This window comes from Piliocolobus tephrosceles, chromosome 1 (genome assembly GCF_002776525.5).
Source record: "Piliocolobus tephrosceles isolate RC106 chromosome 1, ASM277652v3, whole genome shotgun sequence".
In the NCBI taxonomy this organism is placed as follows: domain Eukaryota; kingdom Metazoa; phylum Chordata; class Mammalia; order Primates; family Cercopithecidae; genus Piliocolobus; species Piliocolobus tephrosceles.
The window spans coordinates 215,214,488-215,240,432 of record NC_045434.1 but is presented as its reverse complement, the minus strand read 5'-3'; the positions used below and the strand labels follow the sequence as shown (position 1 = coordinate 215,240,432).

Here is a 25,945-nt window from a genome sequence, read left to right as displayed (position 1 = left end):
AAAAAAAAAAAAAAAAAGAAAAAAAAAAAGAAACAAAGTGGTGGCAAAGTCAAGTCCGGAACTCAACCTCTAAAACTAAAATACAGGGCAAGGAAGGGGGTTCTAATGTCTTCAAATATTCCCAAAGACATTATTACGGATTGCAGGGTTTTGGGGAGATGTTTTGTAGCTGTTTAATGACTTTTCTGGGACATCAGACGCAGTTTCTCTTACCTCCCATCCTTCCATTTCCAGTCCTCTCTTCCCATATATATCATAGATGGCCCTGGTTTGGGGGTCACTAAGCACTGCAAATTAAAAATTAAACATGTTTATAAAATATAAAATTCACCTTCAGTCCTTTCTGAGAACACTGATGTCATTAGGTAAGCCCATCTCCTGTTCTCCCTGTCTGATCACAATCTTCCTAGAGACCCCTTTCATTTTCTATGCATCTTTCCACCTAACTGCTTTTTTGATTCAACCTAGAATTTGTTTATTGACTTACTGACTGACATGGTCCTTCTCTGTTGTCCTGGCTGAAGTGCAGTGGTAAGATCATATAGCTCACTGCAGCCTTGAATTCCTGGGCTTAACTAATCCTCCTGCTCCAGCTTCCCAAGCAGCTGGGATTACAGGTGTGTGCACACAGGCCTGGCTAATTTATTTTTTGTAGAGATGGTGTCTCACTATGTTGCCTAGGCTGATCTTGAATTCCTGGTCTCAAATGATTCTCTTGCCTTGGCCTTGCAAAGTGTTGGGATTACAGGTGTGAGTCACTGCACCCAACTAATTTAGGATATGTTTAAAGGTGGCTATAAATGAGAAAAGTCACATTTTCCCAGTGTCCAAGCTACTCTTGATTGGAAGGTACAGGTACAAGGTGTACCATGCAGGAAGTGACACTGGCTCCTGCATTGCGAAAGGACATGAAAGTTGTTTTAAAAATAATTTGGTTGGCCGGGCGCGGTGGCTCAAGCCTGTAATCCCAGCACTTTGGGAGGCCGAGACGGGTGGATCACGAGGTCAGGAGTTCGAGACCATCCTGGCTAACACGGTTGAAACCCCGTCTCTACTAAAAAATACAAAAAGCTAGCTGGACGAGGTGGCTGGCACCTGTAGTCCCAGCTACTCGGGAGGCTGAGGCGGGAGAATGGCGTAAACCCGGGAGGCGGAGCTTACAGTGAGCTGAGATCTGGCCACTGCACTCCAGCCCGGGCGACAGAGCGAGACTCCGTCTCAAAAAAAATAAAAAAAATAAAAATAATTTGGTAAATTTCCTCCACGGTGTATAAAAGTACACTGACTTGAAAGAGTGGGTTCTAGGCCGGGCGCGGTGGCTCAAGCCTGTAATCCCAGCACTTTGGGAGGCTGAGACGGGCGGATCACGAGGTCAGGAGATCGAGACCATCCTGGCTAACACGGTGAAACCCCGTCTCTACTAAAAGAATACAAAAAAAACTAGCCGGGCGAGGTGGCGGATGCCTGTAGTTCCAACTACTCGGGAGGCTGAGGCAGGAGAATGGCATGAACCTGGGAGGCGGAGCTTGCAGTGAGCTGAGATCCGGCCACTGCACTCCAGCCTGGGCCATAGAGCGAGACTCCGTCTCAAAAAAAAAAAAAAAAAAAAAAGAAAGAGTGGGTTCCAGTTTCTAAAGAAGCTTGCTAAAAAAGTAGAAACAGGTTCGGATAGTAGAAAAAGCTGATTTGTTACTTACTCTATAGAGTTCTATTAACTCCAAAGATAGGCTACATTTCTTTTGTGCACCTCTCCTCTTTATTTGTAAATAATTTTAAAAGACAAAAACACCTCTTACCATGTTGTTGGCCACATCACCCAAAGTACATCAGAAAAGGATTTCTCAGTTAAGGGTGAGAGCTGTTCAAACGATATTCCAACTGAACTCAAACGTCAGCAAGGCCAATGGTCATTCTCCTCCCCCTCTACTTCACCAATGTCTGCCAAGACCTTTGGGTCTCTTCTCCCCTGAGAGTTCCCACACATTTGTAGGCCTAATTTAAAAACTACATAAATGATCCTATGCCTAATCAAATCTAATGGGAAAGGAGGAAATGCTGGCCCCTGGAAAACACAGGAGCCAAACTTGTGTTCCTCTCCAGCATTTAATAAGGAATTATTCATTCACTATTTCACCTGAGTCTCCTTTTGGGCTAAACAGGAGGCCAGGTCTGCTGTTGTGGCATTTTCACTAGCACTGGTAGGGTTTTTCTGTTAACTCTTCCCCAGGTCCCCAACACAATACAAGCAAACTATGTGGCTCATTTAGACAACAGTAAAATTAATGCACCCATTTAGATAACAGAATACAATAAAAAGAACAGGCTACTCTTCACAATCGCCGTGCAAGTGATCTGAATAGAGTTAAATTTGGTAATGACACTACACTGATTACACATTTATCACACACTGCAGCCTGATTTTCATTGGCCATTAAAATCTAACTTTTTGGAAAAACTCTAAAGTGAAATACACTACAAGCTTAACATTATGTATACAGTGAGATGACTTTATGATTTTATAAAGAAACACAGTATCTAATTTCTGGTCTAAGGAGCCAATCACCAAATGGTTCTGGAACAAATAACTTATTATACTTGATGTATATAACAGTGATTTAACATTTTTTTAAATTTAAATTTTAAAAATGGTGGTAAAATATACATATAAAATTTACCACTTTAACCATTTTAAAGTATACAATCAATAGCATTAAGTACATTTACAATGTTATCTAACCATCATCACTCTCTTATTTCCAGAACTTTTTGCCATCCCAAACAGAAGCTCTGTATCCAGTAGTGACTTCAATATTTTATAAACAAATATATCACAGAATGTTCTTTCTGACATACGTAAGATGTAAGTATAAAAATGTGAATCGCTTGCTTCTATTTCCTATAACATGGTTTTCGTTCTTTTATTGGAACTGATAACTGAATGCTTCAGAACCAATAAAATCACTTTTGGATGAAAAAATGTCCTTGTATCTTCTAACCAAAAAGAGAACAAAGAAACCTTCCCTGTGACGATCAGCCTTTACCTATAAGAGTTCCCTTTAGAAGAAACCTGGTAAACGATTTAAAACTTGAGTATTCCCTTGCAATCGAGACTCTGTCTATTACTGCACCTGGCCTCTCATTTTCTACTTACTGGACACGTATTGATCTCCAAAGCAAAATACTACTCTTTCAAAGGACCCTGTCAGTAAAAAGTACTAAACTAACCACCTCTTCTATATACCTCTAAGGACTCTCTTTTTCTATCCTCTATAAATCACATCTCCTAAAAATCGAATATCTGCTACCAGGATGTTTCTACAAAGTCCAGCCCTCCACTGACCTTCATAAGCCTGGTGAACAAGGTTAAACAGTCGTTCCGCCTGTGACTTGAGCTCTGGGTCTCTGTGCTTGTCTGGATGGTAGAGCATACACAGCCTCCGGTAGGCAGCTTTCAGCTCTTCAGAAGAGGCCTAAAGAAAGAAAAATTCAATTAGAGAACAATCAATGCTACTTAAACATTATCATTATCAGAATCAGCCTTGAAATGGGAACCCATCAGCCACGTCCCAATGTGTTTGCTCTCGACATACAGGATGTAATGAAGTTAGGTTTATTACCTCAACAAAGCTTCTTTTTGCCAGTTAATAAAGCGATCAATTACATACATCAATAGTGACTGGGTTTTGCTGGGAAGTGCTGCTATCTGATGAATGAACATTTGTGTCTCTGGAATGGCTCAGTGTGCTCTGAGCTGAAACCAAAATGTCAGAGACCTGCTAACTCTTTAACTTATTTGAAGTAAATCATGCCAAGGCACTCTCAACAGAACAGGTTCAGGCAAAGAAAAGCTATATACCATTAGACAGAAATGACATCAATTTAATGACGTAACGAACATGAATCCTTGAAATTCAAAGACAAACTTGTAGGGCCCACATGCACTCGAATGCAACCTCTAATTCCAGAAGGCAGCACATTCAGAGGCAGAAATGCTTCCCTAACCTGTAGTAACCAACCCTTCCCAAAACCGCCAGACCTCCCTAAAAACCAAAAGGCATCAACTCTCCAGTTCTCCTGCGCAGGACGGACATCTGAAGGGGCGGCACAAGGCAGACGGGTTCTGGTGTGCTTTAACCACAGTGGGGGGCGGGTGCTAACAGGCAAACCTGCATTCACTGTGGCCTGCCTCACAGTCACCAAGAGGGTCTCTAGACGGGACCCCTCAGAAGCCCTGGGACACTGAACGGGCTATGTGGCTGGCCCCTCAGGTCTGCTTTTGGGAAGTGTTATGTTTGATTCTAGAGGCTATTTTGGCCTATCAGGGGTGGTACTGGATGGGCAGCTCTACCCTTTGGTATATCAGTTAAAGAACACTTGATTTGGGGACATATCCCCACCATTTTGACAACTGAAGCACATTTCTGGGTCACTGACAACATGCTAGAGGGGCTCCCAAAATCTGCCAACTGAACAGAACAGGTCCAGGTCCCAGGAGGGGATGTGAGGATTGACAGTGCTCCAGGATGAGGGCCTGGAACACAGATCCTCAAAGAAAGAGGTCACAGAGACATAGTCCTGGGACATAATTACCAAAAACAAACAAACAAAAAGATGACTTGTATGCTCTGTTACTTCCACAATTTTTCAATATCTTTCAGTCCCAGGACTAATGAGCTTCTTCACCAGAAAAAAAAAAAAGTACAATTTTACTGTATTTTAGTATGAATTTTTGGCCCGGAATCGAAATATTTTCTACAGGATTAATTTATTCAGATGCTAGAAAGCCAGGGCATTTGTGTGAGTTTACCAGGGGTTTTAAACAAGGAATTCTGAAGGACTCCAAGAGAAAGACAACAAATGTGATTGGAAAGACACGTAGAGGACATTGGCCCATCCATGCTGAGGGGGCAGCAGTGCTGGGGCCTGGGTTCTGCTCCTCAGCCCTGGACCAGGCTCAGGCCAGCTTCGTCTGCGGAGTAGGTGATGGCGTGGGTGACCTCCAGGAGCCTTCTGGCTCTAACTTTACTGGATTCTGCTATCCAGAAAAAAAACAAGGCCGGACGCAGTGGTTCACACATGTAGACCTAGCACTTTGGGAGGCGGAGGTGGGCAGATTGCTTGAGCCCACAAGTTCAAGACTAGACTGGGCAACATGGCGAAACCCCACATCTACCAAAAATACAAAAATTAGCTGGGCGTGGAGGTGCTTGCCTGTGGTCCTACCTGGAAGGCTGAGGTGGGAGGATCACCTGAGCCTGCGGAGGTTGAGGTTGCAGTGAGTATGATTGCACCGCTGTACTCCAGCCTGGGTGACAGAGGGGGAAAAAAACTAGCTAGACCCGAGCCATTCAGCTTGCCCTTTAAAGCAGGCCACAGAGAGCATCCGGCTGGTTTGGAGAGAGGCAACTCTGCCGCACGCTATTTTAAACCGGGAGCTCCTTGAGGGTTCCATGAAGTGCTCTGTCAGAATAGGGTCAAGGATCTTGCTGAATGAGCAGCTCCTGGCCTCTGAGAATTGGTGAGACCCCATCCTACGGCAAATCTCTTTCTCCCATCTTCCCTTTGGTGCACTATCAAACAGGGGCTGGCTGCCTGTCTTCCAGCCACAACCATGTGGTTCGCTCTGGGGCAACACAACCTTCCATTCTGCTGGTTGAGAATGCAGGTGTGGCAGTCAAACGGCCCATGTCTGGATGCAGGATCTGTCACTTCCAAGCTCTGTGACCATGACAAGTGAGATTTCTGGCCTTTAGTCTTCTCCTTCATAAAAGATGACAACCCTTGCAGGGACGGTGTGAGAATGAAACCAGACAGTGACTATGAAGTTCTTCACACAGTGCCCAACACACAGCAAAAACTGAGGAATTACAGCTCCTTTAAGCTCCTTTCCATTTCCGCATCTGCAAACTGTGGACAATAGTGCCTCTTTCTGAGTCTTTGTGAGGCGTAATTGAGATAATACAAGCACGAGTGCTTAACAATGTCCAGCTCTGGCCGGGCGCGGTGGCTCAAGCCTGTAATCCCAGCACTTTGGGAGGCCGAGATGGGTGGATCACGAGGTCAGGAGATCGAGACCATCCTGGCTAACACGGTGAAACCCTGTCTCTACTAAAAATACAAAAAACTAGCTGGGGGAGGTGGCGGGCACCTGTAGTCTCAGCTACTCGGGAGGCTGAGGCAGGAGAATGGTGTAAACCCAGGAGGCAGAGCTTGCAGTGAGCTGATATCCGGCCACTGCACTCCAGCCTGGGCGACAGAGCGAGACTCCGTCTCAAAAAAAAAAAAAAAAAATGTCCAGCTCATACTAGGACCATAACCACTTTCGTTATTACCATCATCACAATTCAGCTGTGGTATCTTTTTGGCAACAGGAGAACTGAAACTGGAACAATTCGGAGGGCACCGCCCTGGTGCATGGATAACGGAAACAGTAATTCAGGAAGTAGTCCTGCTTGTGAAAATTCACTGTGCCGTATACTCAGGAGATGACCACTTTTCTGTATGTATATTCTATTTCTATAAAAATACAAGGCCCCCTGGAAGAGGTGGGCCTCCGTATTTCCATCTCTGCATTTTCTCCTTCTTCTTCTTCTTGCTCTAGTGTTTTGTTTTCCTCCCGACTTTAAATGCATTTCCTGCTACACTTATCAATACACCACCTGCACCAACCCTGGTGTTTCGAACATAAATCATGGGAAAATAATCTTTTCCAGGTAAGTTTACTTATGTGATGATGTAAAAGGGGCTTTTTTTTTTTCCCACATGGCCATTACAAATTCTTTTCTTTTTTTCTTTTTTTTTGAGATGGAGTTTCACTCTGTCACCCAGGCTAGAGTGCCGTGGTGTGATCTCGGCTCACTGCAGTCTCTGCCTCCTGGGTTCAAGTAATTCTCCTGCCTCAGCCTCCCAAGTAGCTGGGACTACAGGTACCCATCACCATGCCCAGTTAATTGTTTGTATTTTTAATAGAGACAGGATTTCATTGTGTTGGCCAGGCTGGTGTTGAACTCCTGACCTCAGGTGATCCACCCACCTCGGCCTCCCAAAGTGCTGGGGTTACAGGCATGAGTCACTGCGCCCAGTCACAAATTATTTTCTTTCTGCAAATTTTAATTGTCCTTTCCTGTATCTCATAAAAGTTACAAGTACTGTATTAGACAGATTTGACTGACTCCCAGTTAGACTGCTATTTCCTGGTTATTAAAATTAAACTAGATGGCAAGACAGCAGAAGATCTACTCCGCAAGACATTCTTTTTTTTTTTTTTTTTTTTTTTTTTTTTTTGATACGGAGTCTCGCTCTGTGGCCCAGGCTGGAGTGCAGTGGCCAGATCTCAGCTCACCGCAAGCTCCGCCTCCCGGGTTCCCGCCATTCTCCTGCCTCAGCCTCCCGAGTAGCTGGGACTACAGGCGCCCGCCATCTCGCCCGGCTAGTTTTTTGTATTTTTTATATAGAGACGGGGTTTCACCGTGTAGGCCAGGATCTCGATCTCCTGACCTCGTGATCCACCCGTCTCGGCCTCCCAAAGTGCTGGGATTACAGGCTTGAGCCACCGCGCCCGGCCTCCGCAAGACATTCTTTAATCTTATTAATAAATGGCTTAATATGCTATTGATTAAGTAATGGAAATAAGATGCTTCATTTTTAATAAATATCACACTCAATGAAAGGTTAGATTGGTCCTTTCATCACAAGTGAATAGCTAAGGTCACTGGTTCGATATTTCATAAATGAGAACCTCTTTCACTACCACAGAAATACTGTTATCATTTCAAAATGCAATGAGATATCATTAAGAATGATACCTAAAGGTACATTCTTATCCTAAAATTCTCTAATAAAATTAAGAAATGTATCATACTTTAAGTCTATAAACTTTCATCATCCCAATCACCTGGTTATATTTTCTGGATAGACTATATGTTAGGCCCCAAATTAAGTCTCAATAGACTTTAAAGACCGACACCATACAAAATATCTTCTCCTACCACAAGAGGATGAAGTCAGAAATCAATAACAGGGCTGGGTGCAATGGCTCATACCAGTACAGTAATCCCAGCACTTTGGTATGCCAAGGTGGGAGGATCGCTTGAGGCCAGGAGTTCAAGACCAGCTTGGGCAACATAGTGAGATCCTGTCTCCACAAAAAAATTTTAAAAAATTATCCAGGTGTGGCCCGGGTGTGGTGGCTCACACCTGTAATCCCAGCATTTTGGGAGGCCGAGGTGAGTGGATCACAAGGTCAGGAGATCGAGGCCAGCCTGACCAACACGGTAAAACCCCGTCTCTACTAAAAATATCAAAATTCACTGGGTGTGGTGGTGAGTGCCTGTAATCTCAGCTACTTGGGAGGCTGAGGCCAGAGAATCGCTTGAACCTGGGAGGTTGCAGTGAGCTGAGATTGCGCCACTGCACTCTAGCCTGGGCGACAGAGCGAGACTCCATCTTAAAAAAAAAAAAAAAAAAATTTATCCAGGTGTACTTCTAGCTCCCCTCAGGAGGCTAAGGCAAAATAAGCTAAAACATGTCTGGATAGTATGTCTGTACCATGACTGCATTTGGTTAGGACAGGCTAGATCAGTGGTTCTCAAAGTGTGGTCTGGGGCATCCCAGGAATCTCTGAGACCCTTCAGGGATCCACAAAGTCAAAACTATTTTTCTAATAACACGAAGCTGTTATTTGCCTTGTTCACTCTCATCCTTTCTTGAGTGTACAGTGGAATCTTGAGGTTACAGGACGTGTGATGATATTGGGAACAAACGTGAGCCTAAAAGAGGCAGTCCTTTGAGATGGATCCTGAGATACCTACATTTAAAATAGAGTCAGGTGGCCTTTTGCTGACTAGGGGTCGCACAGAGTTTTCCAAAATCCACATCTTTTTATCTTTGGAGCTCACCCACCTCAATCAATCAGAGATCATCCGCCCAGCCAATCAGGGCTCACCCGTATCAATCGTTCAGAACTAAGCAAGTTTCAATCCTTCACTTACATAAATGGACCTGATTGGGAACCCAGGCAGGAACTTTGGCTATAAAACCTGAGTTTTCTTTTCATTCTCTGGAACCCACCTTTGTTTTATACTGGAGGCTGGGTTTCCCTGGTTTGCAAAGTATTCACTGGAGTAAAATCTCTTTTTTCCAAATTCCCTTTCAGAGAACTTTTAGTTACAATATCATTGTTCTGATGTTTAATGGAAAGTGTGTACATGTCTTATGTTTTCTAGAAATTTCTAAGGTTGGTATAAACACAAGAGTTTAATTAAATACAGGGTATAAATACAAGAGTTTTTGAGATTAACTCAATTAGTTCTCAGTTCCTTGACTGTGCCCACTATCGTTGGTTGTACCTGCTGTGATGTCTGTGTATCTGTAACCTCATTACTGTCCAATACGGTCATTTCAAATCCTTAAAACGCTTTCCTTGTGCTTCTATTGAAATACATTTGTATTTGTGTCTTGTTTTACAATATTTTAGCAATTACTCAGTTTTAAATTTCTAACTAAATAACAATAGCTATAATTCACATAAACAAAAGCTCTTTGGGATCCTCAATAATTTAAGAATGTAAAGGAATCCTAACACCAAAAAGCCTGATAACTGCTGGGCTAGATGATACTGCAGTAACAAACAATCCAAAAATTTCAATGGTTTATTTCTCTTTCACTTTACATGTCCATCTGAGGTCAGCTAGTACGGTTTGGCAATGTCTTCAGGTCCCAGGTTGACAGGTCCCAGGATGACACAGCAGTCATATGTGCCAATCACCAAGGCAGAGGGGAGAGCAGGCTCTCTGGCTTACACTGGCATTTAAATGCTTGGGCCTAGAAGTGACACACCTCACTTCCACTGACATCACTGCCTAGAACTAGTCCCACGGTCTTGCTCAACCACAAGGACACTAGCAAGTGCAGTCCTCCCATGTGCTGGGCAAGCAAAACCACGTTGGGTGAGCTGTACTTATACTTACCATGATGATGATATTGAATTTGATACTTCGAAGACTGAATAGAGCATGCAAATAACTCAATAATACTTCATACTTATACTCACTTTGGGAATACCAAAGCCACCAGGTTTTTTGTTGCTTTAGCCTGTATTTTCAAACTCAAACTTCCAGGCGATGTATCTGTATTACTAAATTTTACCAACCAAGGCTCCACAAACTATATTCTATATTCTACTGGATTTTGGCAAGTTTGCCTGATTACCACAATTGAAGATTCATTACTGTCCATATGTTCCACAATAATCTGATGGAAAGAAACTGCATTAGCTCATAAAAACCTGCAGTTTTTTTTTTTAATGATGGTGCTTATACACTTTTTTTTTTTTTTTTTTTTTGAGACGGAGTCTTGCTCTGTCGCCCAGGCTGGAGTGCAGTGGCCGGATCTCAGCTCACTGCAAGCTCCGCCTCCCGGGTTTACGCCATTCTCCTGCCTCAGCCTCCCGAGTAGCTGGGACTACAGGCGCCCGCCACCTCACCTGGCTAGTTTTTTTTGTATTTTTTTTAGTAGAAACGGGGTTTCACCGTGTTAGCCAGGATGGTCTCGATCTCCTGACCTCGTGATCCGCCTGTCTCGGCCTCCCAAAGTGCTGGGATTACAGGCTTGAGCCACTGCGCCCAGCCGCTTATACACTTTAAAAGAAAAAGCAGATTTCACAGCTAATTAACACCAAGACAGCATGGGTGCTTTGTGCTGAGTAAGATCTGTTCTATGGAGAGAAAGGGTGTCACATATTATTTGGTGTCATTTAGTAGATACTGATTATACTAAGAAACCAAGCCACTTACTTATCAGGCATTAAAAAGCAACCACGTAACTGGACTTGATAAAAAAAAAAAATTCCCTATTTCATTTTGTAAAGGTTCCAACCATATAGCCTGAGGCTTTACACAATGCAGTCCCTCTCATTCCCAGCTCCACCATATTCTGATGGTATTTTTCTGGCTCAACCCCACCTCCTTTCATTTTCATTTACATGTAGAATATCTGCGGAAAGTCTGGAAACATGGGATTCATCCTCAAACAGAAATAAACCCCAAGGATGCATTTGGAATCATCCTACAACATCGAGCACTGTGTAGACTGGAGTAACTCATTCTGTCTGACTGATCTCCACAGGAACGTTGCAAGTAGAACAGATTTAATGTGAGACTAACCTGTATCTCCTGTAAAAATGCAGCTCCATTTAATTGACAAAAAAAAAAAAAAAAACCAACAACAACCAAACCCCATACAAAAATATGTCTGATCCATCTGAAACTTATTTTCTTCTACAAATATCATTAGTGGTGGTAGTGCAAAAGACGATCAAGTAACCTTTTCCCACCACAACAAGAAACATAAGAGGAAGATAATCAATATCTGCGAGATGAATGAAGGACAAGCCCAGCAAGGGAAAAGCCGTCGTTTCAGCTTCTGGCATGCTATTCAGTGCTGGGCTGAGTCTCCGTAGGCCTTGACTTACTCTGGAGCCTGAGCATATGGGCACATGTTTGAATTTGCTCTCTTCCTCTTGTGCCTGCGGTAGATTTACCAAATTAACAACAAATAAATTCCTTCCAATAATAAGTTCCTCTAGAATAATTTGATGGCGAAAATTGCAATATGTTCCTCAAGAATACCAATAGACAAGGTGAGTATGTCGTTAACAAATACTTATCACTTCCAAGAGTAAGTTTACTGAATGTCAACTGGCTTTAGAAAACACTGGGGCACAAAAGAAATACGATATTGTCCGTAGCTCAAAGAAATTACACATAGATCCCTGTCTATTTCCTATTCTCCATGCCCCAAAAAACTCCATGTGAACATGGATTTACCTAAACAATATAAAACAGGAATGCTAACATTAATGATGCAGAAATAAGTTCACAGGAGTCAGAATGCAAAGAAAACTTCACGGAGGTAGTGAGAACCCCAGTGAGAACACAAAGGTGGACTCTGATTTGCTTTGGGTATCCAAGATGGGCTGTGGCATCTCAGGGGACAATAACACCCTGAGGAAACAGGCCGGTGTTGGGGACAGAAACACAGAACACTGACCAAACCGGCAGAGGCGTAAAGGGGCATAAGAAGGCAGGAAGTAGGTAAGAAACTAATTTGGACACCCATCTGTCTGCTCAATTTATTCAGCAAATATTTGCTGACTAGCATTATGTGCCTGGCACTGTGCAGAGGATGTAACGGTGACTCAGACAGCCACGGCCGCCGACCACACGGTGCTTCCTCTGCAGTGGAAGAGGGCAGAACATCACCACAAAGTAGCCAGAAAATACACAAAACATCTAATTTATACAAGGCTTTAAAAATGGAGCCAAGGAGTTTGACCCTGACCCAAGAAATAAGAGGAAGTCATACAAGGTTTCTGGGTAGAGAAATAATGTGACCAGTATTATTTGTTAAGATTAATTTGGTACAGCTTGACTGAAACAAACAAACAAAAAACAAATCCAGAGAGATCTAAAGGAAACAGCAGCAGAAATTCAAGGCTGAGGTTGTGTGACCAGCAGCCTGGAAGCTGAAACAGAAATGACGGATCAGAGTCTGCTGAAGTTCTAGAGGATTCATGGATCTAAGGGACAGTTACTGAATGTGAAATGGAGAAGAATCAACGAGCATTCCAGGGTTTTGGCTCGAACATGGGTTAGGAAGAAATCGGGAGGTAGTCAGGCTTGGGGCAGAGGTGAATTTGAACACGTAGGTGGCGTGATGTCCAGAAGGCAGATAGAGATGCAGGGGTGAAGCAAGAGACTTAAAGAAGAGCTGGCTGGGCGCGGGGGCTCTGCCTGTAATCCCAGCATTTTGGGAGGCTAAGGCGAGCGGATCACCTGAGGTTGGGAGTTCCAGACCAGCCTGACCAACATGGAGAAACCCTGTCTCTGGTAAAAATACAAAAAAAACCCAGCCAGGCATGGTGGCGCATGCTACTCGGGAGGCTGAGGCAGGAGAATCGCTTGAACCCAGGAGGCGGAGGCTGCGGTGAGCCGAGATCGCACCATTGCACTCCAGCCTGGGCAAAAAGAGCGAAACTCCATCTCAAAAAAAAAAAAAAATCCAAGGAGGTGAGGACTGAACCTGGACAAAGGGCTATGTAAGGACACAGAATGTGCAACTGGCAAGGTGAAAAAGGACCGAGAAGCATCACAGAGCTTCAAAGACTTGTCAGTAGTGTCACAAATGTATTTATACAGATTTACAGCTAACAAAATAATTCCACTATTTCCTCACTTAATACTTTTTTTTTTTTAGATGGAGTCTCACTCTGTTGCCCAGGCTGGAGTGCAGTGGCACAATCCCGGCTCACTGCAAGCTCTGCCTCCTGGGTTCACGTCATTGTCCTGACTCAGACTCCCACGTAGCTGGGACTACAGGGGCCCGTTACCAAGCCCAGATAATTTTTTTGTATTTTTAGTAGAGACGGGGTTTCACTGTGTTAGCCAGGATGGTCTCGATCTCCTGACCTCGTGATCCGCCCACCTTGGCCTCCCAAAGTGCTGGGATTACAGGCATGAGCCACCACGCCCGGCCAATACTTTGATACTCAAAATGTCTTGAAGTTGGTATCAGACTCCCATTTTACAGATAAAAATCCCAAGGACTGGAAAGATCAAGTGACTTGTTGAAGATGGAGGAGGAGTTTATTTGGTTATGGACCTCTAACCTGAAGGATGGTTAGAAGTTAATAATGTGTAGCCTCTCAAACCAAACTTCAGTTCATGAAAGTGAAAGGCAACACAGAGAGGGAAGAGGCATTTACTATATATATATATATACACACACACACACACACACACACACACCAGATCAAGGATCAACCAAATTATATACTAACCAATAAGAGCCTTCCTTATTAATGGCTATGCTCATGACACTAAGAGAAATACACGGCATTCATGTTACAGGCATATGTCCACTGCTATGTCAAGCATTTCCATGCGCTCCCACTTCATTCCCACAAAAGCTCTACGACAGTAAAACTGTCTGGATTTTATGCATGAACGGGCTCAGACAGGTTAGGTAATTTGCCCCCACAAAACCTGCTAAAAATTCAAACTTGGATCTGACTCCTGCGGCTGTGCTATCTTCACAATGACCCCTTTTGAAGCTCCACCGCTGTCCCTGGACATTCAGATCATCACCAACGAACGCTCCTTGATGTTTAAACACGCAAGGGGTGGGCTAGGTGATTTCAGCTGTCCTTCACTTAAAACCCCTGAATTGCCTGGGCGTGGCGGCTCACGCCTGTAATCCCAGCACTTTGGGAGGCCGAGGAGGGCTTATCACGAGGTCAGGAGATCAAGACCATCCTGGTTAACACGGTGAAACCCCCGTCTCTACTAAAAATACAAAAAATTAGCCGGGCGAGGTGGCGGGCGCCTGTAGTCCCAGCTAACTCAGGAGGCTGAGGCAGGAGAATGGTGCGAAACCAGGAGGTGGAGCTTGCTGTGAGCCGAGATCGTGCCACTGCACTCCAGTCTGGGCGACAGAGCTAGACTCCAATTCAAAAAAAAAAAAAACAAACCCTGAATTCTATCACATATTTGTTGAGGACAGAGGTCAGCTTGACCTACATTGATTTTGGAAGTTTGGCTCCTACAGCCATTTTAAGTTTCACTTTGGAAAGAGCTTAGTAGATAAATAATCAAATCACAAATGAGTCAGAAAAGCTGAACAGAGAGACTGATGAAATAATTCTAAAAAGTTTCTACAAATAGGAATAATTTTTGAAACTTAAGTGAGTTCTACTTAACCCAGAGTTAAGGAAAAAACTTACGAAACTCACAGAACACAATACCTCCTGGATGGCAATATAAATTTGAAAAAAAAGATTAACACAATGGGTAACAACAGAATTCCAAATACAAACAAAAAACAAAAAACAAACAAAAAACAAAGGCAGGAAGCACATCACCTGCTGCAAGGTGTATAGGGCAGAGGAGGAATCAAATCCTGCAGCACACACCTCGGCTACAATCACAGAATTCAAGAACAAATGGGCCAAAGGAGCAAACATCCTGACTCCCAATCAGAGGTCATTCCAAGGGCTTCGGAAATCTTTTGCTACCATGGCACAACTGGGTTTTCATTACTCTTCCTGATCATGTTCATATATTTATTTGTTGCCCTTGAGACGAATAGAAAATAAAAAGGCCCCAGTCTCTAGAAACAAGCTCCAGAGTTGCACCAAAATTGATGGCTCAGATCCTATCTTAACAGTAAGAAATTGGCTTATTTCTCCCTAAAAGCCTGATCTTATACCTTCTCTCGTCCGTGTTCATCTGTTATACCCTGCCTATTCATGCAGACTTCTTGTGGTTGATTTCTATTGGCTTGGCATTTTACTGCTGAAGAATTTTCTGGCTCCTGTCAACTAGGAGGGTACGCTGTACACTCAAAACATGCAGAAGTGATTCCAACAGTCCATGAGCCAAACTGGAATCCAGCTGTCAGATTTTCACCTCCAAGGAGGTTCCACTCCAAGCTGCAAGCTCCTTCCACCGAGTGCAACCTGTACCAGGCGTGTGCCATTAACAGTGGTAATAAAGCAGCAATGTTCTCAGTTGTCTTCTTTTTAAGAAATGTGTGTCTCTTTTAAAAAATATATGCTATTTTATTTATTCATCTGTTGTCTTACATCCTTTCTTAAACAAGGTAAGGTGTAAATAAGTAAAATTAAAATGAAAGGTGAATAAAAAGCAGACACAAATTCCACAGCCAAGTAAAGCATGTTGCTCTCATGTCCCCTATTTTCCATTGTTTTATTACTAAATTCACAGCGAATACAAAAGTTTTCCATTGAATTCTCTTTAAGAAAGAAAATAAAAGAGGTGTTTTGGTAGATAATGCAAAATTAGAGCATTAACATTTCAAGAAACAATTGTTTGAAATGCCCAAAGCAGAAAATAGGCTTATAGGCCATTAAGGAAACACACTGTAAAATGTAACCTCATGTTTGCCAGTCACATTATGAGATGACATTGGAAGTAGTGGGGCATCCTCAACCGCTCCCTCCCTGCACACAGGCAGCTTCTCTAAACTCCACGTCCCCAGCACCCTCTTGAGCCCACCCCTGCCCCCAGCTCTGCCTCCTCTCTGCTTGGCTCACAACTATCCTACCTTTACCCCAAACACCCCAAAAAGGTTATCCTTGAGCCCACAACCTACTCCCATGCTTAGCCCCAACTTCCAGGAAAGCTCCCTACCCCCATGTCAACTTTCCAGGAAGCCCAAGTTCAGAGAGATCACTGTCTTTTAAACAGAACAAACCCAGTGTTTTGAAAAGAAAGTAAAAAAGCTTCAGGAATTTTTCTTTTCTTTTTTTTGAGACAGGGTTTTGCTCTTGTTGCCCAGGATGGAGTGCGGTGGCACAACTTCAGCTCACTGCAGCCTCTGCCTCCGGGTTCAAGTGAATCTCCTGCCTCAGCCTCCTGAGTAGCTGAGATTACAGGCATTTGCCACCACACCTGGCTAATTTTTGTATTTTTAGTAGAGATGGGGTTTCTCCATGTTGGACAGGCTGGTCTCAAACTCCTGACCTCAGGTGATCTGCCCGCCTCAGCCTCCCAAAGTGCTGGGATTACAGGTGTGAGCCACCGTGCCCAGCCTCTTTTTTTTTTGATAGTCTTGCTCTGTCGCCCAGGCTGGAGTACAGTGGCACAATCTTGGCTCACTGCAACCTCCACTTCCTGGGTTCAATTAATTCTCCTGTCTCAGCCTCCCAAGTAGCTGGGATTACAGGTGAGCACCACTCTGTCCGGCTAATTTTTTTTTTTTTTGTATTTTTAGTGGAGATGGGGTTTCGCCATGTTGACCAGGCTGGTCTCAAACTCCTGACCTCAGGTGATCCGCCCGCCTCCGCCTCCCAAAGTGCTGGGATTACAGGCATGAGCCACCATGATCAGCCTCAGGAATTTCATAAACTAATGCTTAGCATACATTCTAGCACTGTAATTTTTAGTAATATTACAAGTGGACAGCAAAGTTCATCCTTAGCCAGGATGAAGCATACCAAGGCTTTTTACGAACACGTATGTCTTTTACATTTTAAAATTTTATTTATTTATCATTATTATTATTATTTTTTACATGGATTCTCACTCTGTCACCCAGGCTGGAGTGCAGTGGTGTGATCTTGGTTCACTGCCAACTTCGTCTCCTGGGTTCAAGCAATTCTCCTGCTTCAGCCTCCCGAGTAGCTGGGATTACAGGCGCCCGTCACCACACCTGGCTAATTTTTGTATTTTTAGTAGAGATGGGGTTTCACCATGTTGCCCAGGCTGGTCTCGAACTCCTGACCTTGTGATCAGCCCGCCTCGGCCTCCCAAAGTGCTGGGATTACAGGCATGAGCCACCATGCTTGGACTTTTATTTATTATTTTTATAGACAGAGTCTTGCTTTTTATAGACAGAGTTTTGCTCTCCTGCCCAGCCTACAGTGCGGTGGTGTGACTGTAGCTCACTGCTGCCCCAGACTTCTGGGTTCAAGCAACCCTCCTGTAACCAAGTACTCCCATAATCCTTTTTTTTGAGACGGAGTCTCATTCTGTTGCTCAGGCTGGAACGCAGTGGCGCGATCTCTGCTCACTGCAACCTCCACCTCCCAGCAGAGATTCTCCTGCCTCAGCCTCCTGAGTAACTAGGATTACAGGCGCCTGCCATCAAGTCCGGCTAAGTTTTGTATTTTTAGTAGAGATGGGGTTTCACCATGCTGGCCAGGCAGGTCTTGAACTCCTGACCTCAAGTGATCCGCCGGCCTCGGTCTCCCAAAGTGCTGGGATTGCAGGCGTGAGCCACCATGCCCGGCCCCATTTTTCTAAGAAATAGTTTAATTATTTTCTCCTCTCCCCCTTTCCCCTGTACCCTGTTTCCTACTTAGCCCTTTAGAAATGCAAATATAACTTTTCCCCTCCCCCTCACCAGACATCCTCTATGGGGCAAATTCATCTAACTATGTGCTCCAAGACAGATCTCGACAGTGGATCTGCAGACCAAATCATGTCCCCATGGCCACTTTTACTTATTTCTGCCCAGGAAGGTGCCAACTCCACTGCCAGGTGGATAAAGTACCCAGACAGCAGGGGGACCCCTGCCCTTGCTCATTGTCTCCTGTACCTTATAAAAGTGCCCGCTTTCTGCTCCAAAAGTGAAGCGGTATGGCAGGACATCGTGCCCCTTGCTCAAGCTGGCTCCAGAGTAAATTCACTGGCTTTGTATGCGGTCTCAATCTTGTTAACTGGACTCTGCATGCTGTGAACAACTGACCTGCTTTTCGGTTGCACTCCCACCTTAGGCTAGACTACAGGTTACAGTGCACGCCACCATGCCCGGCTAGTTAAAAAAATTTTTTTTTGGCTGGGCACGGTGGCTCATGCCTGTAATCCCAGCACTATGGGAGGCCGAGGTGGGCAGATCACAAGGTCAGGAGATCGAGACCATGCTGGCTAACACAGTGAAACCCCGTCTCTACTAAAAAGACAAAATAAAAAATTAGCCGGGTGTGGTAGTGGGCACCTGTAGTCCCAGCTACTCGGGAGGCTGAGGCAGGAGAATGGCGTGAACCCAGGCGGCGGAGCTTGCAATGAGCCAAGATTGCGCCACTGCGCTCCAGCCTGGGCGACACAGTGAGACTCCATCTCAAAAAAATATTTTTTTAATTAACGATGGGGTCTCGCTATGTTATGTCACCCAGACTGGTCTCAAACTCCTGGCCTCAAGCTATCCTCCTGCCTTAGCCTCCTAAGGTGCTGGAATTACAGGTGTGAGCCACCCCCCAATCCTTATGTCTTTTTTTAAAATAAGCAAAACTTCAAACTTATCAAAATTCAAGAAATAACAACAGTAAGTATTAACAAAACACCTAATTATGCCAGGCACTTTATATACATCCTCAGCACCTGGCAATACACATACCACACAGGTCATCCTGGTCTACAGTAAGTGCATAAGACATTATTACCTGTTACCTACATTTCAACATTAAAGAAATTGACGGCCAGGCGCAGTGGCTCACGCCTGTAATCCCAGCATTTTGGGAGGCCGAGGCATGTGGATCATGAGGTCAGGAGTTTGAGACCAGTCTGTCCGACATAGTGAAACCCTACCTCTACTAAAAAAACAAAAAATAAGCTGGGTGTGGTGATGTGTGCCTGTAATCCCAGCTACTCGGGAGGCTGAGGCAGGAGAACTGTGTGAATCCAGGAGGTGGAGGTTGCAGTGAGCCGAGATCGTGCCATTGCACTCCAGCCTGGGTGGCAGTGTGAGACTCCATCTCAAAAAGACAGAAATTGAGAAGCAGAAAGGTTAAACTACTAGCCTTGAAGCACAAAACTTCCAGAAGAGTAAAATGGGATTTGAATACTGGACTCCGGCTGCAAAGCCCTACATGGTGGCCTCCCTCTATCCCATTGTTAACTAATAAGTACTGGTGCCTCCATCCTGCAGGTAAGTAGAGGCTGAGGTTAAATGACGTGTTGAAGGTCACACAAGAGGCAGGCAGCACGGGCTGAAATTTTTGCTCCTCAGCCTCTTGGCTTACAGAACACACTACGGAATGCGGACATCTGGGTAAGTTGTTTTTGGACAACTGAGGCTTAACTCTATGTGCCCAAGGCAAACATTTAACTGGAGTCATTATAAATATCAAACTTTAACATAATGTAGTAGATGGAAAATGAAGGAATTGACCTTTTCAGAGCCATCTTTATTTCTCTTATTAAGATAAAATTAACTGCCCATCATGAGGTTTGATAAGAAAGCAATGAATGCGTAAACACATACCGCCTCACCGCTTTAGGGATTTGAGTGGCTCAAATTGGCACAGTTGAGCCTTTTACACGTCAATTTCTGCAGATGGCTGAGTCAACGGTCCTGATAGGAGGGTCTGCTGCCTCCTTCTTTGTGGGTGACTTTGACCCTAGGACAATCTTGAGAGTGACCAGGGGACCTTCCTCTACTTTTCTAGCCCTTTCTCTCAGTCTGCAGTTCAAACTCAACGAGTGGGCCTTACTCTGTGGCTGTAACCTGCAGCCAAAGAAACCCAGACAACCCAAAATTGTGAAAATAATGATCTACCCTGTACCAGAGAAGGAAAGAAAATGCAGGGGCTTGGGATAAACTTTTTACTGGTAGGTGATACTTTTGTACTTCTGGTTTCATGGCTGTTCTGGAAGGATGAAGATCCCAGAACACTGACCTCCATACATGGACTGCAAGAAAAAACTTTTTTATTTATCAACAACTTCATTTTTTACTTAACTGTGTTTTTTCCGAAAGTGTTTAAAACTTGAAAAGAAGGGTGGCTCCTTAAGGTTAAAACAATTGGGACCAGAGATCTTCAAACAGGTTATAAACACTGCAAAAATGAAATTCTTTCAAAGACATTGACAAAGAACTGTAGCCATTTGTCTTGGGAATAAATTAGGTTTGAAATGTGTCAATTAAGTTCCTAATTAAAGGATCAGGTAAATTTAACCCTGATTTATAGTTAAGGAATCCTTTCTCCAAATACATTTTGCAAAAATCATCCTGGAAATCTCAGAGAAGTCAGATTTTAGGCACCCGATGATGCATCTAACACTAAACCAGAAAACCAGTCTGGTTTTGGTGCGCCCAGGTAATGATAAATTTATCACTGTGAGGCAGGCACGACAGATGATGGCCCTGCTCTGTAAACAGGCAATCTAGAAGGAGAATCATTAAAGATCATGGGGTCTTGTAATAGGAGATTGGGGGTCCTGTCCAGCTGCCTGCTTCACTCTCTCCAACAGCAGCAACAGTGAGGTCTCCAACCTTTAACACCAGGTACTGACAGATAATTTTTCCAGACTAGTGGGAGTGGAATGAAACTGTTCCACGTGGGATCATCAGGCATTAGATTCTCCTATGGAGCACGTAACCTAGATCCCTCACATGTGCAGTTCCCAAAAGGGTTTGTGCTCCTATGAGAACCTAATGCCACCACCAATCTGACAGGCAGAGCTCAGGTGGTGACGCCTACCCGCTGGACACTAACCGCTTGCTTGCCCACTGCTCACCTCCTGCTGTGCGGCCCAGTTCCTAACAAGTCACAGACCAGTACTGGTCCATGGCCAGGGGGCTGAGGATCTCTGCTCTAGAATACAAATTTAAAGGGATATTTTAAAGTTTAAAAACCTGGAGAGGGAGATTCTTCAGCTGATTTTTGACATTTCTGTATTAATCCAATTATATACTTCTATTATGCTTATAATTTTAAAGTAGGATTCCCTGGTTTTGTCTGGAGTTGTTTCCATTTGAGATTTCTAAAGAAAAGTCTCTGAACTCTACTGAACATTGAGAGTTTTGAAGACACTCTTTTGAAGGTACTGTGAAGTGGGAAGAGGGCCTTGCCTCTCACAGCTATACTTAAATGGCAACTACTCTAGAACTGACAGCAAACAGACAAACAGGTATTAAGATATTCTTCCAACCACACATGTAAGAATTAAGATTACCCTGATTTTTTCCAACTAAATCACGTTATTTCAACTTCATGTTTGATTTCACACAATAAATTCCAGTAAACATCAAGTCCAGATATTACATTCAGAGCTTCTAGTGGAATTCCAGGACAGAAAACCAGCACACCACACCTGAGTATGATATTTAACACCAAGTTTGCTGACAAAGACAACAAAAGTGTCTTCTGCAAAGGGGCATGTTTCATATGGATTTAACCTATAGCCATATAGCCATAAATATGGAAAGTGCCTTCACTCACTGGGAGAAGTAAAACAAAATTTTTTATTTTTTTATTTTTTTGAGACGGAGTCTCGCTCTGTCATGCAGGCTGGAGTGCAGTGGCCGGATCTCAGCTCACTGCAAGCTCCGCCTCCCAGGTTTACGCCATTCTCCTGCCTCAGCCTCCCGAGTAGCTGGGACTACAGGCGCCCGCCACCTTGCCTGGCTAGTTTTTTGTATTGTTAGTAGAGACGGGGTTTCACCATGTTAGCCAGGATGGTCTCGATCTCCTGACCTCGTGATCCGCCCGTCTCGGCCTCCCAAAGTGCTGGGATTACAGGCTTGAGCCACCGCGCCTGGCCAACAAAATTTTTTAAAGAAATATTTCTTGGCTGGGTGCAGTGGCTCATGCCTTTAATCCCAGCACTTTGGGCGGCTGAGATGGGCGGACTGCTTGAGCTCAGGAGTTTGAGACCAGCCGCGGCAACACGGTGAGACCCTGTCTCTACAAAAACTACAAAAATCAGCCGAGTGTGGTGGTGTGTGCCTGTAATACCAACCACTCTGGTGACTGAGGTAGGAGGATCACCTGAGCTGGGGAACGTGGAGGCTGCTGTGAGCCATGACTACGCCACTGCAATCCAGCCTGGGTAAAGTCTAAAAAAATATATATATATTATATATATATATATTTTATATAGATATATATATATTTATTTATATAAAAATATATATACGTATATATACATACACACACATATATGTATATATACTTCATCCTTAAGTCTAATAACAGCGACAGGCCTAGCCAGGCATGGTGGTTCATGCCTGTAATTCCGGCACTTTGGGAGGCAGAGATGGGAGGATGGCTTGAGCTCAGGAGACCAACCTGGGCAACAAAGAGAGACCCTGTCTCTACAAAAGATACAAAAATTAGCTGGGCATAGTGGCATGTGCCTGTGGTCCTAGCTACTAGCAAGGCTGAGGTGGGAGCACCTGAGCCCGGGGAAGTCGAGGTTGCAGTGCACCACGATCCACCTCTGCACTTCAGCCTGGGCAACAGAGTGAGACCTTGTCTCTAAACAAACAAACAAACAAAAAACCAAACAAAATTTCTTTGGCTCCCATCCGTAAGTCCAAAAACAATGACAGGCCCTACCATTTCAGCAGTTTCAAGGTACACCTTTGACAAAATGTTTACCTAGCACTCCGGCTAAAACTATTATTCTAGACCTGCTTGATCATCTGCAGCTGCCTAAGGTTCAGTACGCCTGATAAATGGCTGCTCAATTACTGACATCCCAGACTAAGTACGCATGATTTCAGAAAGGCTGGTTTCATTTATTGCTTGACTGCTAAAAACTGGAAAAAAAGAATAACTAGCCAGACATCTTCATTTAAAGGGAAAGAAACTGAAGGCTAAAGAAGTGATGAGCCCATTAAAACCTAGATGACGGGTTGATGGGTGCAGCAAACCACCATGGCACATGTGTACCTATGTAACAAACCTGCACATTCTGCATGTGTAACCCAGAACTTAAAAAAAATAAATAAATAAAAAAATAAAACAGAAAGAAAAGAAAAAAAAGAAGTGATTAGCCCAAAGTGTTGATTAATGAGAACAAGAACCCCCAGGTGCCCTATGGCAACCTAACAAAATCTGCAATTTCCAAAGATATTTCACTGGACATTCTCACAGTACAGTGGCCCATACATTTGAGGGATTCTTACATGCGGTGCTCAGTGTCTAGCCTCTGAGTCCAAGCTAAGCCATCATATCCCCTATGACCTGCAGGTATCCATGCAGATGGCCTGAAGCAACTGAAGAGCCACAAAAGAAGTGAAAACAGCCAGGTCCTGCCTTAGCTGAAGACATTCCACCACGGTGATTTGTTCCTGCCCCACCCTAACTGATCAACTGGCCTTATGACAATACAGGCTCCCAGCCCTTGTGATAATGTACTTTGTGAAGAGGGTACTCTAATATTCTCCCCACCCTTGAGAATGTGCTTTGTAAGATCCACCCCCTGCCCACAAAAAATTGCTCCTAACTCCACCGCCTATCCTAAACCTATAAGAACTAATGATAATCCCACCACTTTGCTGACTCTCTTTTCGGACTTAAAAAGCTTTATTGCTCACACAAAGCCTGTTTGGTGGTCTCTTCACATGGATGCGCGTGACACTCAAGGATACAGTACCAGAACTAGCAGCTTTGTAATCCAAAGACTGGTAAGGTAAAGTGACAGAATAGCACGGAGCTCACAAGCTGGGCTTCAGAGTCAGACTGCCTGGGTTGAGTTCAGGCTCTTGTATTTTCTAGTAGTGTGACTTTAGACACACTACTTAATCTCTCTATGCCTTGGTTTCCTCAAGTGTAAATCAAAGGACTATCCTCAGAATTAAATGAGATAACAGTACAAAATTCATTCAGCATAGCGGTCCCACACAAGGTAAGTTAGTATTATTTTATTTTATTTTTTTTTGAGTCTCCCTGTGTCTCCCAGACTGGAGTGCAGTGGGCAATCTCGGCTCACTGCAAGCTCCGCCTCCCGGGTTCAGGCCATTCCCCTGCCTCAGCCTTCCGAGTAGCTGGGACTACAGGCGCCCGCCACCACGCCCGGCCAATTTTTTGTATTTTTAGTAGAGACAGGGTTTCACCGTGTTACCAGGATGGTCTCGATCTCTTGACCTCGTGATCCGCCCGCCTCGGCCTCCCAAAGTGCTGGGATTACAGGCGTGAGCCACCACTCCCGGCCAAGTTAGTATTATTAACACCACAGAGACCAATATTTACTGACAACACACACTGAACCCGCTTTGATTGGCATAGCCAAACTTGGTTAGCTTTCATTACCACTGGAAAACCTGAGAGATGGAATTAAAAATTCTCTGGCAGGGCTGAAAAATCTGGACCTACCGGCTTAGAGAAACCAATTGACCTGACCCCGGAAGCCTTCTCGCCCTTCAAACCTATCTCAACTCCAGACTAGTCATCAAGGAAGGAGGTGTAGTGGGGCCCTACTACTGCCAGACTACGTGAGACTCTCTTCTGTTCTCTTTTATTCGTTGAGGAGACAGGGTACAAGTGCTTGGTGTGAATGTTAAAGGTGTTGTTACGGCACCACTTCTTTTCTGGCCCAGAGCTTCTTCCTAATCTGCAGCCTCCCAGCCGAGGGTCTGTATCCCAGAGGCTCTGCCTTAAATTTCAGGAAAGCGGGTCCAGAGGAATGAAAGAGGGCACGAGACGCGTGCCTCTGAGGCTGGACCCACTTCAGAGGCAGGGAGTTCCCAAAAAAGGCGGATAGAGAGGTAAGGACGTTCCCTAGGGGCCTTGACCTTGGTGGGTGAGACTCAGTTTCCCATCCTGCTGGCGGCGGGCGATGACACAGCCCCTCAGCCAGGATGGGTATGTGGGCTGAGCGCGGGACGGGGTCTCGGAGGACTGCGAACCCCACCCCGGTAGCCTCCTCGGGGACCCTGTTTCCTCTCGTGGGTTCGGAGACCTCTGGCCCTGCCCGGACACAGTGCACGCGACGCACTGGCCTCTAGGAGCTGGGGGGGAGGCCGGACCCCGCACCCCCGGTGGGAGAGTCTGGGCAGTGGGGACGGCTCCGTCGGCCGGCTGGCGCGCACGTCGCCGGGGTCACGCGGCCTCCCCGCCGGACCCGAGCCTCCCGTGGCGGGGGTGGGCGGCCGCCGCCAGCCCGGCCCTCCCGAATGACCGGGCTCGGCCTCAGCCCCCAGAGCGTCCAGCCGCTGGCCTCACCTCCCTGCGCACGTTCAGCAACGAGTAATAGTCTTCATTGTCCAGCTCCTCCTCGCTCAAGGCCGTCGCCATCTTCGCAACCTTTCACCCCGCCGAACCGGCAAGGCCGTCCTCAAGAGGGGCCAGTGATCCGCGGCAGGGACAGTGCGGGCCAGCCCGGCTGCGCCACAGCGGCCCCTGGCGGCCCGGAGCCGTCCGCGCCCGACAGGAGTGCGCCTGCGCTTTGCGCCCCCGCGCGGCGTAGGGCGGGACGCGGCGCCGAGGCAGCCCTGGCTGGGTGACCAGGCGGGTCTCTTCTCGTGCCCCCAATGGACGCGTGGCACGCGGCGTGGCTGGATCCTCGGGGGCCTGAGATCCAGCCACCAGGACTCCCTAGACTAGAAAGAGAAACTTTGCTTTTTTTTTTTTTTTTTGAGACGGAGTCTCACTCTGTCGCCCAGACTGGAGTGCAGTAGCGCGATCTCGGCTCACTGA

General features: G+C 45.1%; 1 protein-coding gene and 1 long non-coding RNA gene across 2 annotated transcripts in view; one reads left to right on the top strand and one right to left on the bottom strand.

The window, feature by feature from the left end:
- Positions 1–11,224, top strand: part of LOC111544622 — a 24,896-nt gene extending 13,672 nt beyond the window's left edge. The window contains exons 3-5 of the long non-coding RNA XR_002732222.3: positions 2,761–2,860; positions 6,372–6,713; positions 10,988–11,224. This is a non-coding gene — a long non-coding RNA (uncharacterized LOC111544622). The remainder of the gene's footprint in view (positions 1–2,760; positions 2,861–6,371; positions 6,714–10,987) is intronic.
- The window catches only part of DNAJC11 (DnaJ heat shock protein family (Hsp40) member C11), a 74,440-nt gene extending 48,755 nt beyond the window's left edge, over positions 1–25,685 (bottom strand). Inside the window, exons 1-3 of the mRNA XM_031934766.1 lie at positions 25,472–25,685; positions 3,341–3,470; positions 214–287 (exon numbers count right to left, since the gene is read on the bottom strand). Coding sequence (XP_031790626.1) covers positions 214–287; positions 3,341–3,470; positions 25,472–25,543 — 276 coding nt within the window. The 5' untranslated portion in view covers positions 25,544–25,685. The remainder of the gene's footprint in view (positions 1–213; positions 288–3,340; positions 3,471–25,471) is intronic.
- Between the last annotated feature and the right edge of the window lie 260 nt (positions 25,686–25,945).